A 17570-nucleotide genomic window follows, 5' to 3' on the forward strand; every position below is an offset into this window, starting at 1 on the left:
CTATAATTTATCTTCTGTTCTGCACAGCATTTTAGTTTTATATTCACCATTACAACTTTTGAGGATACTAAATAGGGCACCAGTCTCTTCTTATTTTAATAACGTAAAATAGAAAGCATGTAATTTATGACTGCCATTGGGAATCACCCTTCTCTGTCAGGTATCTATTTAAATTCTTCCTGTAGGAGTATCTTGAAGAAAGAAATAGAAAATTTAGCATGGATATGTTTGGTGATTCGCTCTTCAGTGATATGGATGCCTTCTTAGATAGATCCATGTCATTTTCGTTCATTGGCATCTCCTGTTGTTATTAAATTATTCTCATACATGAGACTTAACTTCTCTGCCCATGGTAGTGCTTGCGTGGCTGGCGTCCTTGCTAGTGGGATGTACTCTTTCCCTGAGCTCAGCTCCCTGTTTCCCAAGCCCACTGGCGTTCCTTCTGTCCCTCTGGACTCCGTGTTCTGCGTCTTTGTCTTCTTTACAGGAAATAAAGCTTCTTAATTTCTGTCTTCTTATATCCTCTTCTGACCCTGATTTACGTATCTTTCCCTGTTTCTCTATGCTGCTCCTGGGCCTAGTGCACAGAGCGGTAGCTCCCTTCATAAGAAAGATAATTTCCGACAATTCCTAGGTTACCTGTGAAGACTACCTTCCTCTGCGTATGTAAGATATAATGTAGAAAAACATCTTCCTTCACCTCCCAATACAGCCAACCCATCCTCTCTCCATCTCATCCCTGCTGAGGGTAAGCATCTGGAATTCTCTCACTCCTCTCCCACTGTTTTTGTTAGCATAGCTTTCCGTGATCCTTTACATCTTTTTGACCACCCACTTCGTCTTTCCTTCCCCTTAACTTATAGGCTTTATAAGAGAGAGATGGTATTGGTTGGCACATGCTACATGTGCTTACAAGCGGTATTGACTATGTAATCATCAATTAGAGCTGTGCACAGAATCAGTGCAGAGCGAAGAGGAGCCATTGGATGTAGACAGCACACATAAGCAAACAGATCTGTGTCAAGGAGGGAAGGTAGTGATTACAAGTCTATTTTGCTAGAAAGGAAACTATCAGAGCCCAGTTTAGAAAATTGTTTTATCCTGTGTCCCTCGCTTTGTTAAGGACACCCTCATTGTAGGCCTGAAATACAAAGTAGTTTAAAGTAGAAGACTCCTTTAAAAGATTGTTTTCATACAGTTAAGCAAAGAAATAGAAGGGATTTCCCCGTCATTAGGACTGTGTATTATTTTCATATAAAAATAAACTGAGGAACAACAAAGAAATATATATATATATATATATATATATATATATATATATATATCACTGAAGCCACTGTAGACTTTAATTAATCCTTGGTAAAATTAGTATGCATTGCAGTTTAGAGAAACAAAATACACAAGCCTGCTAATCAAAATGTTCAGCTACCAGAGCTGGGGCTTTTCATTAGTTATATTGTCTGGAATTTCATCACTCTACCAGCTGGCTTCTTGTCAATTTATAGCCTGGACCTTTACATCAAACAGGAAAAAAAAATTAATTACAGGGAAAGGAATCCCAATAGGAATTTTGTGCTTAGAGGTTTTTCACAATTAACCAGACATGAATGGGAATGTGTACAGAGGAAATAGAAAGGAAGCGAAAGAACTTTGTTGAATTTTCTAGAATCATTAACTGTAGCAGCATTAGCCGCCTGCCTGCCTATTTTGTCCTTAAGTTGTTTCACCAAATATGTCAGCCATCTCTTTTCTGAAAGCTCTCAAGTCTGGTGCGCCATTGAACTCAGTGAATCATGACATGAACTGAAAAATTTCTTACAAGTTGTCCCCAGTGAGAGCTCAAAAATTGTTCTGTTGCCTTCACTTTGAATTTGGTAACATTCTGTAGGTGATACTCCTGATTATAATCATAACTTCACGAGCTGAGAGATGCTTTGAGGGTGACTGTCTGGTTACTTGTAATGCGTGTTTGGACTAATAGTACTGTTCTCAAGTGTTGCAGTCACTGCCTCTGGGTCCCACAGTAATTTCAAATGTGACTTTCGTAAGCCTCTTATCTGTTGAAGAAACCAGCCAGCAGTTTTCACAATGCTTCTGTCTTATTTTCTTTTGTTATGTTGCTTAGAAAAATTTCCACGTGACCCATATTCCTAAACCCCAGGATTCAAATAGAGTTTTCCTTTTCAAATACATTGCCGGCTACAATGCCTAGAAAGTATAAAGAAAACATTTCCACTTAAGAAAAGTTTATATGGGCCTATGAGTAGGATGCGTTACTGAGGATACCAGGCAGTCACACAGAACCTGATGAGCCCGGGTTCTGACTAGTTATGGAATTAAACAAGGAGTGTACACATACCATGTGACGTGCATACATAGCATTCATGTGTGATTTGTAATAGTATTTTCCATTTAGCTAACTTCAAATGCTTATTAAGACCATGCTGTTCCCAGCCCATAGGATTGTCTGTTCTAAAATAAACTCACCACCTTCTTGGCCATCACAAGAATTACATTTATGTTCTTGATCATTTTTAATATAGAGCAGCCCCTAGTTATCAGCTCATTTTGATGTTCATATTTCACTGCACTGTCTTGAGCAGTGCCATATTTCCTAAATAATTTGTAGACCACAACTGAGGAGAACATTTTTTTTTTTTAACTTTTTGTAATGATAGTATTTTTCTTCATTAAGGGTGCGAGCTGGGAGCTACTAACAGGCACTTTGCAGGTTTGGTAGTTCAGCCTGTGAATGCTTTGCTGCTCTCCCAAGGTCACCTTCAGAGCCTTCAAGTGATTTACTTCCATTTATTCTGCAGTTGTGTCTATATGGCTTTGAACAAAAAAAATAAAAATAAAAATAAAGAAATTTCAAGTTGGGTTTGTCTGCCTCAAACTTAATTTGCTGCAGGTCTGGCTCATTTACAACTGTGATAACATCAAAACGCACCCTGTAGAATGTGTTTCCTGGGCAGTCCCTGGTACAGGTTTCTCTACTTTTGTTTTGGTTGTGGGTGTTGTTGTTGCTGCTGCTGTTGTATAGCTTTCTGATGGTTTCGGGTTTTTAAGAACATCCTCCCCAGGGAAGATTTTTCAGAAGATCTGAATCAGTAGGTCTCCCTCCACCTGTGGGTTGTGACCCTTTTAGTGGTTGAATGACTATTTCTCAGAGGCCACATATCAGATGTCTTGCTTGTCAGATATTTAGATTTTGGTTCATAACAGTAGCAAAATGACAGTTATGAAATAGCAACAAAAGTAACACTGTTTGGGAAATCACCACAACCTGAGGAAGTCTATAAAAGGACCTCCTCATTAGAAAAGTTGACATCTGCTGGGGTGATTCGAATAGAGACCTATGTGATTACTTAATGAGAGTTTTATCATATTACTGCTTTTAAAAAAAAGAGCTCTATTTTTCTTTCTTTGAAATTTGATTCTATGTTCTATATTAAATAAGTATGCTTATTAGTTTATCCTTTTGTATTTTAAATGAGTAAACTTGTTTGATAGCACACAATAAACAGGAGTTGCAATGGATAAAAAAAAATCTTAAGTTGGGTCATGACACTAAATATTTGTCCAGGATTTTAATTTACATAACCCAATGAGTCTGATTGGGACTCTCATGTACTCCTGGATATGGGGCCATTCGATGGAGCTCAAGTCCACACCCTTAAAGAACTAGTTCTCCCTCACTGAGAGCTGTCACTGTCCTGTAGCTTCTCTGAGGGGTGAAAGCCTGTCTAGGCCAGCTTACGAGTGTGATCTTGAACAGGGTTTGACTTTCAAGTCTCCTAGCCCTGTCTATAATATGGCATATGGCGATTCTCCCCGGTTCTTCTTGACTCTGGCTGTTTCAACTTTTCTCTCCTGTCTTATGAGATGCTCCTTGAGCCTGGGTGGGAGGTGTGGGATGGATGTCCCTGTGTCTGTATAGTCCACGGATACTCACTCTTCCCAAAGAAGGATTCTAAGTGTACCAAAAGGGGGCCTCTTGTCTAAACGAGCATCTTAGAGTCATTGTAGGCTCACAGGGACAAAATACCTGTCTTTCCACTGGTATTCTTTGTACAGATCATGTGAACATTTTCATTTAGAGGAAAATAATAAAATTTTGCAGAACTGTTGCTTTTATGACACTAAACCTATGATGTTAAATGTAAACTGCACAGTTTTTTGTTTTTGTTTTTTAAACTATTCAAAGCAATTCCATGGTAGATCCTTTTAAACTGCATTTGGCTTCTGATTCTCTTCATTATAACTAGAAGTAATATTTAAATTAAATCTTGTCCAAGTGTCACAGTTGTACACAGTTACACATGGACCAAATTATCAATACATGTCTAAAGTAATCAGGAAATCTGAGAACAGAGTATGGACAACAATTTACAACATGTGTTCCGACAGTAGTGTAGTAGAATAATCATCATATTTTAACCAGCTGAAGCTGAACCATGGGGTTTCAGAGTCGAAATGTGATGCTGTTTGGTATTGCTGCTGTTAGTGGTGATGGTAGTGTACGTGTGTGACGCATGTGAGTATATAGGCGTTGGTCCCTGCGTGCATACAACTGGGGACAGAAAGAGGAGGATATAAGGCGTCCTTCTCTATTGTTCTCAACCTTACTTACTTCCTTGAGTCATGGTTATCATTCAACCAGTAGCATGCTGATTTGGCTACGTTGGCTGGCCAGGATGCTTCAACTCTCTGCCTATTTCCAGGCTGAGATGCCAGGATTATACCACATGCAGCCCTGCCTGTGTTTTAGAAATTAGAGCTCACATACCCAAGACTGCACAGTGAGTGCTCTTCCTTCCTGAGCCAGCTCCCCAGGCTTGGTACATTCTGTTTGTAAAGTAGATGCCTACATGATTTAGAGAAGGCAGATCTAACAAGTTACATTCTTAACTTACTTTTAAATAAATTTGGAAATATGGAATTATAGAGTTCTCTTAGTAAGAGATGCTACTCTTTCTACCTGATTTTTACATTTGAGAAATGTTTTATTTGTTTTAATACAGGTAATGAGTTTGGGCATCCTGAATGGTTGGACTTCCCAAGGAAAGGAAATAACGAGAGTTACCATTATGCCAGAAGGCAGTTTAATTTAACCGATGATGACCTTCTTCGCTATAAGTTCCTAAATAACTTTGACAGAGATATGAATAGACTGGAAGAAAGATGTGGTTGGCTTTCAGCTCCACAGGTAAGCTCTTCTTTCTGAATGTGATGTTTTAGGCACTGGTGCGGGGCATGCATAGAATGGCAATCAGTTTAAATCTGCATGCAGACCTTCTGAGTAGCACTTCATTATGCAAGTGTGTAGTGTGCCCTGAAATGTACTGTAGGTTGTCAAAACATGTCACAGGATTCTCTCCAATAGATAATGGAAATCTTAAGCGCCCAGCTGGCCCCTGCTTAGTTTCCTGTTTAGTTGGTTGTTGTTGTTTAAATTTAGTAATTTTCATTTCAATTGGTTAAAAATAAATGACAGACACTCTGCATGAAACCCATTTGGAAATTGCTGTAGAAACATCTTAATTGTTTTGACTGGTTTTCCTTTGTGTAAATAATTATGCTGTCATAAAGAAACTGCATTGACAACATGTAGGGGTTTTTTTTATTCCGTTTTCCCCTTCTTTACTGGTCTCTAACTTGTCATTTCAATAGATGCCATTATACCTGCATGCTGCTTTGTATTTTGCATAAGTCTGAACTCTCCTCTGAAATTAAAGTCTCCGTTTTCAATAATTTGTGGGAAAAAAAATGTAATTAACAGGTGCAAATTTTACACAGACTTTCTCCCCCTCCTTGCAAAAATTAGCATATAGTATGTGCTAGTTAAATTCCATTGACTTTCTATTGATACTGTTTGAAATTACTGTCAATGTGCTTTTACTTTGGCATCTATGGTTTGTTTGTTTAGTGACTGAACAAAGGTATTTGTATATTCAATAAGACAGGCTACATGATTTGTATGCTTTAATCATGTGTATTGGGCACTCCATTTTCAGAAAGAAAGGAAAAAAAAAAAAAAACCAAATGGTGCTCCCTTTCAGTAAGAACAAAGTTGAATACCAAAAGGCACAATGTTTGCTCTCACTGCTAAATTGCTAAGAGATGCTGCTGATCAACACGCCACTAAATCTACAGCACTAGGCTTGCGTGAGAGTGAGCTGAAGATGCAAGGCCCTTCAAAGACAGCTATTAACAGGGATCCAGGAATGTGCAAATGTAATTTATTTTCCAGACCTTTTCCTATTATTAAGAAATAGTCCCAGCAAGTTACAGTGATCTTTAGCTTGCTATAGACCGTGGGCAGAGTTATGTGAAAATGAATGATTTTTTTAGAATAACTAAAATTTCATAAGTGGATATAATGTTATAGTAACTTTGAAAATATAATTGTATTTGTATTTACTTTACCTCATTAATCTGGTTACTAAAACAAAGTCTTCTGAGAAATGCATTTTATCCTTAGATCTAATATACACAAATACTATGTACTACAACTGCTATGGTTTTTACTCCAAAGTTACCCACAACACTGACTGATCCTCTGGTTGTGTTATCACAGCGGAACACAGACAGTGGGGTTTTTATATTCTTTAAGCTACTCTCAACATTGTTTGTCACAATTGTAACATTCAAAAACTGTAGAGCTCAGAGATTCCATGTTGGTGTAATAATGAGCCACCATTATTGTGTTAAGAATGACAAGAGAAACCTGTAGAAAGTCGTTTGATTACAGCAGCATCGTAGATAATGTCAATGTGATGTGCTCTCTTTGCAGGCCTACGTGAGTGAAAAACATGAAGGCAATAAGACAATCACTTTTGAGAGAGCAGGACTTCTCTTTATTTTCAACTTCCACCCAAGCAAGAGCTATACGGACTACAGAGTCGGGACAGCAACACCAGGAAAATATCCTTTTCTCTGCCAGTGCATGTGCCTATTAAGATGTAATATTTCATAGTATAAGCATCTGAAAAAAAGACTAACAAGGATATTTAACTCAGTCTCCTCATCTGAAAAGTGGGGGACTTGAGATAGCTAACCTTGCTTAGCTAATTTGAACTGAATGGTTCATGATCTATGGACTCTGAAAATTATGATTCTGACATTTTTTGAAAGTATTATTTTGTTCTAATAAGCAATTAATTCTCACTTTTTCTATATAAAATTTTTCATCATTGCATCTAATAATCGTCTTTTACCCCACTTCTCTGTCTAGGGAGGAAGACTATATAATTCAATGCTCTGTTTGCTTTCCATGTCTTATAACATTTAGGCCGTGATCCACTTTTTAGATCAGAATTGTCAATGAAGCAGAGAAGGGAGGGATGCACAAGAGAAGGAGCAAGCAGAATGTTTCCAATGCTGTCTCCTTATTTATAGTCACAGATACCATGGCATCTGTTTCAATCCTTTCTGGTATTTTTACTATACTCCCAACCCTTACTGAAGCAGAGATGTATAAAACAAAAGTGTTATATAAAAGAGAAATCAATAAATGGTTGAGAAGCAAAGTATTCCATGGGAAAACAAGACAAGGACAGGGTAAAGCAGAGAGGAGGGAAGAATGAGAGGCCTAAATCCAGGACATTAGTGTGGAGATAGTAAAATAAGGAAGGCCAGCCCAGTGGTTGGAAGCATAGACCGTCCTTAGACAACGGGTAGTACTAAAGAGTAATTGAAGAATGATGACTATAATTAAAGTTCTAAGAGATAAGGCTAACAGCACCAACTGAGATCATGTAAGAGAAGATTTTTAAAGCTGTATTAATTAGTTTAAACATTTCCTTGAGATTTAATGATAGATTGTTGAAGGTTTTTGAACTAGGAATACATTTGATAAGAATGTTTGTACTATGACAAGTTTTAACATCTGAGTCTGCATGGAAAGAGAGATTTCAAGTTCAGGTGTTAATCATGGGATATTGCAGAATACCTAATGCATAACTCGGGTGTGAACTAAGGTGCTATAGACAGAATAGCAACCGGCACATGAAGCTCTCTGAAGTAGAATGGACCCAGCAACTATTTGTAAGGGGAGTTGTAAAGTCTCAGTCTTTTTAGGTTTTATTTTAAAAGGTTTTACATAATAAATATTTATCATATTCTTCCCCCTCCTTCAATTCATCCCAGATCTTCCTACCACCTTACTTGATGTTTTCTCTCTCATCTCCTCTGTCTCTTTAAAAAAAAAAAGAAAAAAACAAAAGACACAAACCAAAACAAAAAGGCCAAATAGATAATGATAACCTATAAACAAGGAAACTGATAAGACAAAGATACTAAAACAAACAAACAAACAAACAGACAGACAAAGCCCCACAAAATAACACTAAGTCCACTTTATTTGTTGGCCAATGTTCATGAGCATGAGGCCTGCCCTGGAGTGTGGTTTATATAGCAGGTGACAGTGCATTGGCAGGAAGTGATTTGCTCTTTCCTAGCAGATAACAACAGCAGATACCTCCTTGGCTATGGGTGGGACTTGGTGTCTAGTGTACCTCCTCAATGCAGAGTGATGGCGGCCGTCTTTTGTGAACTCGTGCAGGACTTTTGGGTTCTGTTACAACCTTTGTAAGTTTTCAGTTCTGCTTGATTAAAAAATGCTATTTCCTTGGAGTTGTCTGCCATTTTGGGGATTTAGAATCTTCTGTGCCTTGAGAGGAGGGGTTTGATAAAGACTTCTTACTTAGGGCTCCATGAGCATTTAGGGTATAGTGCTCCTAAGTCTTTCACTGTAGGCACAGTATTCATTGTGAGTCTCTTTGGTAATTTCCATCTACTGCAATGAGCCTTGCCTATGTTGCTTGAACAGTACTCTAGTGGACTGACATAGTCATATCTCAGGACAAGTCATTTTAGCACTATGTTCCTTCAGCAGAATAAGAGTAGCGGGTTTTCCTTTAGTCCTATTGGCTATCTAGTCTCGGGTTATTGGCTACTTTAGAGGTGTCAGATAAGGGTTTTATCTCAGGGGGTGAGCTTTCAATTCAATCAGAAAGTGCTTGTTTACATCATAATGTCTCTGCCACAGTTGCAGCAGCATATTTTGTGGGCAGAAGGCTATGGTGGTTGCAGGGGTTGTAGCTAGGTGATGCTATATGTGTATATTTTAAAAACCATTTACAGTAATAAATTTCCATGTGGTTATTCAAAAATCCTTTAATGGTAATTATCCCTTTCCATCTTCATTTTCTTCATATTCTCCATATTCTCCATATTCCATGCCATTGTATGATTTTTCTCAGCTAACCCTATGATTCTTGTTTTCCCATTGATCTCTTCTAAGACTCCTGGCCTGTTTCCTGTATCGCATAGATTTGTGCCCTGCGCATCCTTGTTTATTTCTATTGTCTGCCTAATGCATGTCTTTCAACTAAAAGTCTAAAGCTAATTTATGTATGTTATTGCTTATCCTAAAGATATCTGCATTTTAATGTCTCTTTTAGTACGCAACAAAAAATTTAAGGCCTATTGGTTTAGAGGAATTTTGCTATAATGGTGATTTGTTTCATAGATAAAGAAGCAGGGGCACACTTCCAAAATCAGCTTGTACAACGCCTCATGATTACCCACATCAAAACGATAGCTCATTCTAACTCAAAACCTAAAAATCATACTGCCATCTTGGTTTTAAGAAGTAGCATTCTGCCAATCCAGTCTATTCCCACCCTCACTGACAAGTGGCTGCTAATAAAACAGTTTCTTATTCTAAGGATCTGCATTAAAAGATAAACATGGAAGTCTTAATTATTAAAAACAGGGACTTCCCTATACCATCTCTCCCCAGTCTTCCCTCTTTCAGACCAAATGCCAGGAGTTCCTTCTACCTTTTCTTTTCTAATTTTTTCCCTCCTTTCCTCCCTTCATTTATCTTTTACAGAGTAAATTCTATTTCCACCCAAAGTAAGGCATCAATGTGACTTCAGATCATCTGAAGCTGTCAGATGGAGCCGCACAGTTTTCCATATGTGGATAGGCGAATCGGAGGTCAGGTGCCACATCTGCTGTGTTTCCATGCTGTTGATGTTTTATGAATAGAGTTATGGTGTCAATCATCTCTACCAACAGCAATCACATCATACATTCTGCATCCATTAGACTCTCTCATTCAATGAAAGAGATTTTCTTAAAGATGCTCTTATCGGGGGCTGGTGAGATGGCTCAGTGGGTAAGAGCACCCGACTGTTCTTCCGAAGGTCCAGAGTTCAAATCCCAGCAACCACATGGTGGCTCACAACCATCCACAGCGAGATCTGGCGCCCTCTTCTGGAGTGTCTGAAGACAGTTACAGTGTACTTATATATAATAAATAAATAAATCTTTAAAAAAAAAAAAGATGCTCTTATCTTATAATCTTTATTCAGTAAAAAAATTTAACTTAAATTTCTAAATGTATCATTGAGCATGAATACATACAGTGGGTGTTAGCATCTGCCTTCTAACTGTTTGAAAAAGATGGCAAAGGAATTCTTCAGTGGGTGGTTATTTGTGATTGTAACTTTTATTTACCTGAGGTACTTGTTGTCTCAGAGGCTTGCTTCCGACTAAGATGATCCTTCTAGTTCTTTCTGAACTCTAGCTGGCTGGTTCAACTCAGCTCTTCTGGCCCAAACTCTTCTTCAAGCTAACTCCGAGAAGCTCAAACTGGCTTCTCCTGGCTTCAGACTGAGTTTCTCTGCTTGATCCTAAACTAACTCTGACAATATGTTCTAATCTTCTGGCTCCTTCTAACATGGCTTCACTTGCCTCTGCTGAACTCGAGAACAAGCTCAACCTCACTGTATTGAACTCACTGTACTGACTCCCAACTCACTGGCCAGAGCCCAGAGATCTGCATTGCTCTGTTGCTTTAGCACTGGGATTAAAGTCATGCACCACCACGCCTGGATCTAAGCTTTTCTTTTCCTGAAACTTGCTCTATACCAGGCTAGCCTTGAACTCAGAGATCTGCTTGCCTCCATCTCCTGGAATTAAAGCCATGTCTGTATTCCTGCTGGATCACACAGACCTAGAAGGTCTTTAGGTATGACCTCTTACCAGAGTAGCAGCATACCTGGATTAGACTTCCTCCAAAGTTCTCCATTGCTAATCTGTTAAGACTCTGCCAAGTTCCTTAGGCACAGAGAGATTTCGTCTTACAATTTCTGATTGTCCCAAGCTTAATGTTCTCTTTTTAATCCATAACGTTTTCTTGCAAGCCTCATTTGATGTTGGCCTTTCCCCACTTTTGCTTACTCGTTCACCTTTAAACTATGACAGCATGCTTTTAGATATAGAAAGTATGAATAAATTAAGATTCTGTCATTACATTTCTGACTTTACCAAAATGGTCTATGATAATTGGTTTTTCCACATGTAAATTGAATGCAGATTGTCGCTGTAAAGATTCTTCAGTGTCAAGACTAGATGCACTCATCAAGTAAAGCAACTGCAGATTTTGAATTCCTAGGAAAATAGATTTGATCCCGGTGAAATTTTCTGTTTATGGAAAAGTCATTTGAATTTCTCCCGTCACTACAAAGTACCAATATGTTATAGGTAACAGGTTTGAATTCTCCAGCACTGTCAGTGTTTAAACCTGTCTACCTTGCATACTATGTAGCAAGGCATCAACCTGACTCAATCTTTAGAGAATTTGTTTTACTTTCTTCCAAGCAACTTGAAAATGGAGCGATTTGAGAGAGAATGCCAGGCATGGGAGCAGAAAACTTTAAGTATGCTTTTACTATCTTTCACAATAATACATAATTTGGAAAATTGAGAGGTAAGACTTATCTGTATCAATAAGGTTTTGAAATGGTCTTTATAGTTACTGTCAAAAATAAACACTATTTCTTCTATGTAGGAGAATAACAAAAACATCAGGAAAAGCCTTTGCCTATGTATGCACATCAGTTGTCATGTTCACTCTTAATGTCCAGGGTACCAATAACCAGGGTCCCTCAATAGAGTGGATAGCAATGTTGTGATGCATAGCGGAGACCTCAGGGCACTTGGTAAACAGGCAGGTTTCACATTTCGTGCTTAGAAAGGTAGGATATCTTTTTCCCACTGTTGTTATATTTTCTTATGATTTCGCATTGTTCATCTGCAAAGAGGAAAAATCAATACCCTTTGTATTTTATGTATCGCTGTTTCATTTCTTCACCTAGAATATTATCAACTGAGTATTGAATCAAAATTAAAACTTGTGAGCCCAGAAGGAAGACCTGTTTTTTCTAATCCATAACAGAAACGGTGGTGCCACTTTTTAAATAATATGAGAGAAAGTTGGATACTGTGGTTACATCTTCTAAAAGCTTACTGATTTTTTAAGTATTTGGTCATATATCCCTGTGCACCATATGAAAAGAATTGCATTGGCTTCATGTAACAGACCAGTTAACAAGCCTGTGAGTACCTGAGACTTTTCCTCCAGCCCGTGGCTGGTAAATTCAAGCAATGTGGTCACCACAGAGCCCGTGCTTGTTTAGATGTCTCATGGGGCACTTTCCTTTATTTCGATGTTTTCCACATGTGTTTGGATATAAGAGCAATGGTGAGATTGGTGATGATTGCTGGCTTCTATAACATTAAAGTTGTGTTTCCTTTAATTGTGGAGAAAACAAGTTGCATTAGGAAATTGAACCAGTGAATCGTGGCATCTTACATGCTTTCCCAGTCCTCTCCTTACCCACCTCACAGTCAACTCCCAAGTCTTTCCAAGGAATCCTTCCCTGTTCTCTTTGTTATCAATGCTTGCAGAAAGGAACAGAACATTTTTTAAAGTAAAATATAAGTATGCAGGTCATCTTCTAATATTGTTCTGTACCCTGGAGCGGAATAGTTGTACCATGGTTGTATATTTCAATCCCTCTACTACATCCAAGTTTACTGTATGATAGTGCATGCCAATGTTGAACTTCAGAAATTGTTTTAAGGCACAGCACCTGCTCTGTACAAATGAGTGTCACACAGAAAGCATAAACAACAGAACAGTCACAGGTTTTGAAGTCATCTCTCAGTGTGCTGCTGGGGTGAAGACAGTCCTGATCCTGACATAGCATCCCCCTATCCAAATGGCATTTCAACTGTTCGAGGTCAGATGCTGAAAGGAGCCATCATAGCTGTGGCTCCTGACGGGTATGTCAGCGCAGGCCAAAATATCTACAGCTAAGAGCACAGATGAGCAAATACTTGGGTTTTTACCTGAGATCTGACAAATATGTTTATTGAATAAACTGCTGCAAGATGTGCCTTTTAACATGTAAATCCAGAGTGTGGCATTTGTAAGCAGTGTACACGTTTCCTAATGAGCTAATAAGGTCATTCGGATGACTCTCTGGAGGAGAATTGCCAAAGGCAGAGCTGGGGCTGAGTTGCTTGGTTTACGGATGCTTTGAAGTGCGGTTATGTAGCACTGTTATATAGAACTAGGACTTCAGGAAACAAGTTAAAAAAAGCAAAGGAATTAATTCAGGATTAGTCACATGCTATGTTGGGCTAAGAGGGTGCAGTACACGTAAAGGATAATTTCTAAAGAAGTAGAGTTGAGATTTTTGTTTTACAGCTTATAAATGTTTGGATAAAATGCAAACTATCCGGACCAGGATTCCTGCTGAAATGCATGATCGGCACTGGGAACATATGCACACATCTTTCTTCTTTTGTTGTGTGACTGTATATTGCCTTATCTTGCTGCTTATGTGAGCGGGCGGACATAAGCAAATGGCAACTTCATATTTATTGCAGTTCTTTCTCATCTTTAGTTTTAAAGAATACACGCACATACCTATTTGTACACATGAGTTGACTACATTCCCTTATTCAGTCTTTAGATAATAATAGTACTTTTAATTTTTCTTAGGGGTCTAATTGATTATTTTTCTTTGCTAAACACTTTTTAGTAGTCCTGACATGAGCTAATGCAACATTTTTTAGGTCGCCTTAATATATATATTCATATGACTATAGGCAGTAATGAATAAGCATGACTTAATGGGTAAACGCAACTTTTTTTAAATTGGGGTTTGGTGTGGTGCTAAGGGATGGAGGGGTTGCTTTGTTCTCAGTACTCATTGCAGGGATGGGAAACTCTCAAGAGCGCTTCTGCAATGGATCTCTAATGCATTGAATATCGCCTGACCATGGAAATTCATACACAACAGCTCCGTTTAGATTCATATCCTCACTTTCAAGCTTTTCTGTAGGAAAGTGGGTTTAGAAATATTATAACCTTTAAAAATAATACATATTTACTTCAAGTTATACTATCAGTAATTTAGGAAGGTGCTTGACACCAGCTTTTAAAAGGAGGTCTTACAGAGGCATCAAACTCCTCTTAGGGATCACCTACACGCCCAGTAGTAGATGGCCAGCAGAAAATATACTCTGACTTTTTATCTCCCCAAGGAACATGTAACTCCTACAGCCTCCAGACGTGTGATTTGTTAGCTTTGTTATTCATAATTCTGATCTCTGTGCTAGAATAGTGTCTCAGATATGACCAGCTGAAGGCTTTGGTCCATCTCTAACCATGTTTGGATTAAGAAAGTAGATGGTTATCTTATCAGTGTGTTCATTACCAAAGCACCTACTCACTCATTGTCCTAGTATGATAGTTGGAAGCTGACATGTGTGGAAGCCCTGAGAGTAGTATTGTGCTTATTATATTGTATTATATTTATTAGAATATTTGGAATCACCAGGAAGTCTTCCTCACTATGGCCTGATCTCTTCTTTTTCCAAGTTCTTTTTTTTATTTTCATGTCCAGTTCCCCAGTTTAGTAACACATAACAATTCCTCTCTGTCCCTTTACAGCCCTATAACTGAATCTTGTCTGCTCTCTGCTAAGCCTCTTGTTTATCCCTATGCTGTTTTCCCAGTTTTGCTTTCCATCACATGCCTTCCTCTATACTGTGGCAACATACTGTGTTCTTTCTTTCCCTTCCCCAACTTCTTTATGAAATAGCCCCTTCTACCCAAGTCATTTCTTCTCATTAATTCTCTTCTTTGCCATCCTTGCCCTGAAGAAATCATAGATCCTAGTAGATTCAATAGTTCACACTACAATGGGATTCCCTATTGACCAGCATGCTTTGGCCTCTGCTCCACTAACCAACATCTGTACGGGTGGCTGGTGATGGATGAATGTTAAGGAATACTGGGAAGTACGGACTCTGATTTTTAGACATCGAACTCAAACATGACCTTTGCAGCTTATTCAAATTAAATAGATCTACCTCAGTGAAGAAGTCTCTGTGCTTATTTTAAATTAGTGTCAGAAGTTAAATTTCCATAACATTTCATAGCGTTCCATTTACATTGGCCCACCCAAGCCTCACATTATGTCAGTAAGGCTGGTCAGGCCTGGTGTTCTTATCCTTAATCTACATATGAGGATCAGAAAGATTCATAACTTTCTAAAGGTCAAAGTCCTGGTAAGTGAATACATGAAATTTAATCGAGTTTCTCTATTTCAGCACAGTTTCATATTTGGATAACAAATCATTTTGTTGTTGTTGTTGTTGCCCTACAGAAATGCTGTTACTGTACATAAAGCATGGCTCACTAATTAGAAGGATAATATTACTTACTTGTGCTCTCTTTTCCTCTTTGCAAAAGTTAATAGTTCCTCTGACTAAATCCTTTTTTTGGTAGGGAGGATGGGGTGGGAAGCTGGCTGTCCTAAGCTATCCTAGTTTGCAACATTTAGAATGACAGCTCAATATGAATGGGAAATGTTCCCTGCTTTATTGGAGCATAACTGATAAATTAATGTTGTATATATTTGAAGTATGCAAAATGCATATTTTAATATACAGTGATGTTGTAAATAGTTGCTTTATTCAGCTTACGTAGACTTGACCTTGCACAGTTACCTGCTGCATGTCCATGTACATGTGTGGAGAGAGCACCTCTAATGAAGTCCCACAGTTGGTCTTACTCTCAACCTTGTCCATTAATAACTGAAGTCTTCATGCTGTGCACTGAGCCTCTGGAGTTCATTGACCAAAAGCCTTCCTTCCCTTTTTCCTGTCTCACACTTGTCCTGCAGCCCCTGGCGATCACTGTTTGTCTCTCTTAAGAGTCCAGCTTTTTAGATTTTCAGTGTAAGTGATATCATTTAGTATTTGCTTTGCTGTGGCTGCGTCATTTCCCTTACTATGATATCTCCTGGGTATATGTTATTGCAAATAGTTTCTTGATGTCAAATATTCCATTACAGATAAACACCATATCCTTTATCCATTCCATTTCAGAAACTGAAGTTGTTTCATTTTCTTAGCTGTTGTGGACAGTTCTGCATGGGTCCGTGGCATCTACATATTCTTCAAACTGTTGGATTAATGTACTTTAGCTATATACCTAAAAGTGGGGCTGGGAATTTGTGGTTATGGGTCATATTTATATTTTCCACAATAGATGTAAGAACTTGTAGCCAGACCACTTTGCATCAAATCCTTACCAGTGATTATTGTTGGACTCTTTTGGTAGTAGTAATTCTAATGAATGTGGTAATGCACTACTTTTGGTTACAATTTCCCAAATTGTGATGTTGAGCACATTTGGTTTCATTCTCTTCAAAAAGGACACCCAGTTTTCCCACCACAGATGATTAAGTACGCAAATTCTTCTCTCCTGGGTACTCTTGGCACCACTGTCAATGATTTGTAGATTATGTGAATTTGTTCCCAGGCTCTCTGGTCGGGCTTTTTGGAGTCTATATCTTTTTTAATGCCATTAACATGCTATAATAATATCACTACACTCTTATAATGAACTTTGAAACCAGAGAGTCTGATGGCTTCCTCTGTGTTCTTTCTCAGGTCGATGTAGTCTATTCCAGAGAGCCTGTGGCTTCATGGGCATGTTAAGATTTATTTTATGTTTCTATGAATAATGTCAGAGGACAGTTGATAGGGATTGCATGGTGGCTATTAATCGCTTTGGGGAGTGTGAACATTTAACAGTGTTTGTTCCAATTAATGGACATAGGCTATCTCTCTGATGGGGTCACTTTATTTCTTGAGTATGTCATAATGTACTGTGTAGGTAATTTTGGCTGCTGCAGTTACAGTTGAATTGTATGATTATGCTTTCTCCAAATGTCATGGTAACCATAAAACAAAAACATAGAAAAACTCATTTAAAATAAAGGATGAAGAGAAAGTAATTTATGATTTTCCTATAAGAACAGAACAATGTAAGGATATTCATTGTCCCTTAGCCATATGTAACATAATAAAAGGGTTAGCTGTTAGGAAAGATAAGTAAATGTCACCTAGAGTGGGTATCTTGATACCTACATGTATTGTGCAGCATATTACATCCACACATTACTGCAATGAGTACAAATGCTATAATATTATATATGGAAAAATAGAACTATTAGAATTAGCAAACTGATTTTTATAAAATTGCTTTATGAAAAAAATCACACACAAGTCAGTTGCAATTGTATATTAGAAATATCTTCTTGAAATTTTTAAGAAAACCATGCTGTTTTAAAAAATAGTGTATATTCCTTCTCCGGCACACATATTTTTTTTTAATTTTTAATATTTTT

The 17570-nt window shown here is 38.0% G+C and overlaps 1 protein-coding gene across 1 annotated transcript in view; it reads left to right on the plus strand.

The window, feature by feature from the left end:
• The window catches only part of Gbe1 (1,4-alpha-glucan branching enzyme 1), a 232374-nt gene that overhangs the window by 196115 nt on the left and 18689 nt on the right, over nucleotides 1–17570 (plus strand). Inside the window, exons 13-14 of the mRNA XM_021184815.1 lie at nucleotides 5025–5209; nucleotides 6797–6927. Coding sequence (XP_021040474.1) covers nucleotides 5025–5209; nucleotides 6797–6927 — 316 coding nt within the window. The remainder of the gene's footprint in view (nucleotides 1–5024; nucleotides 5210–6796; nucleotides 6928–17570) is intronic.

Source organism: Mus caroli, chromosome 16, assembly GCF_900094665.2.
Source record: "Mus caroli chromosome 16, CAROLI_EIJ_v1.1, whole genome shotgun sequence".
In the NCBI taxonomy this organism is placed as follows: Eukaryota; Metazoa; Chordata; class Mammalia; order Rodentia; family Muridae; genus Mus; species Mus caroli.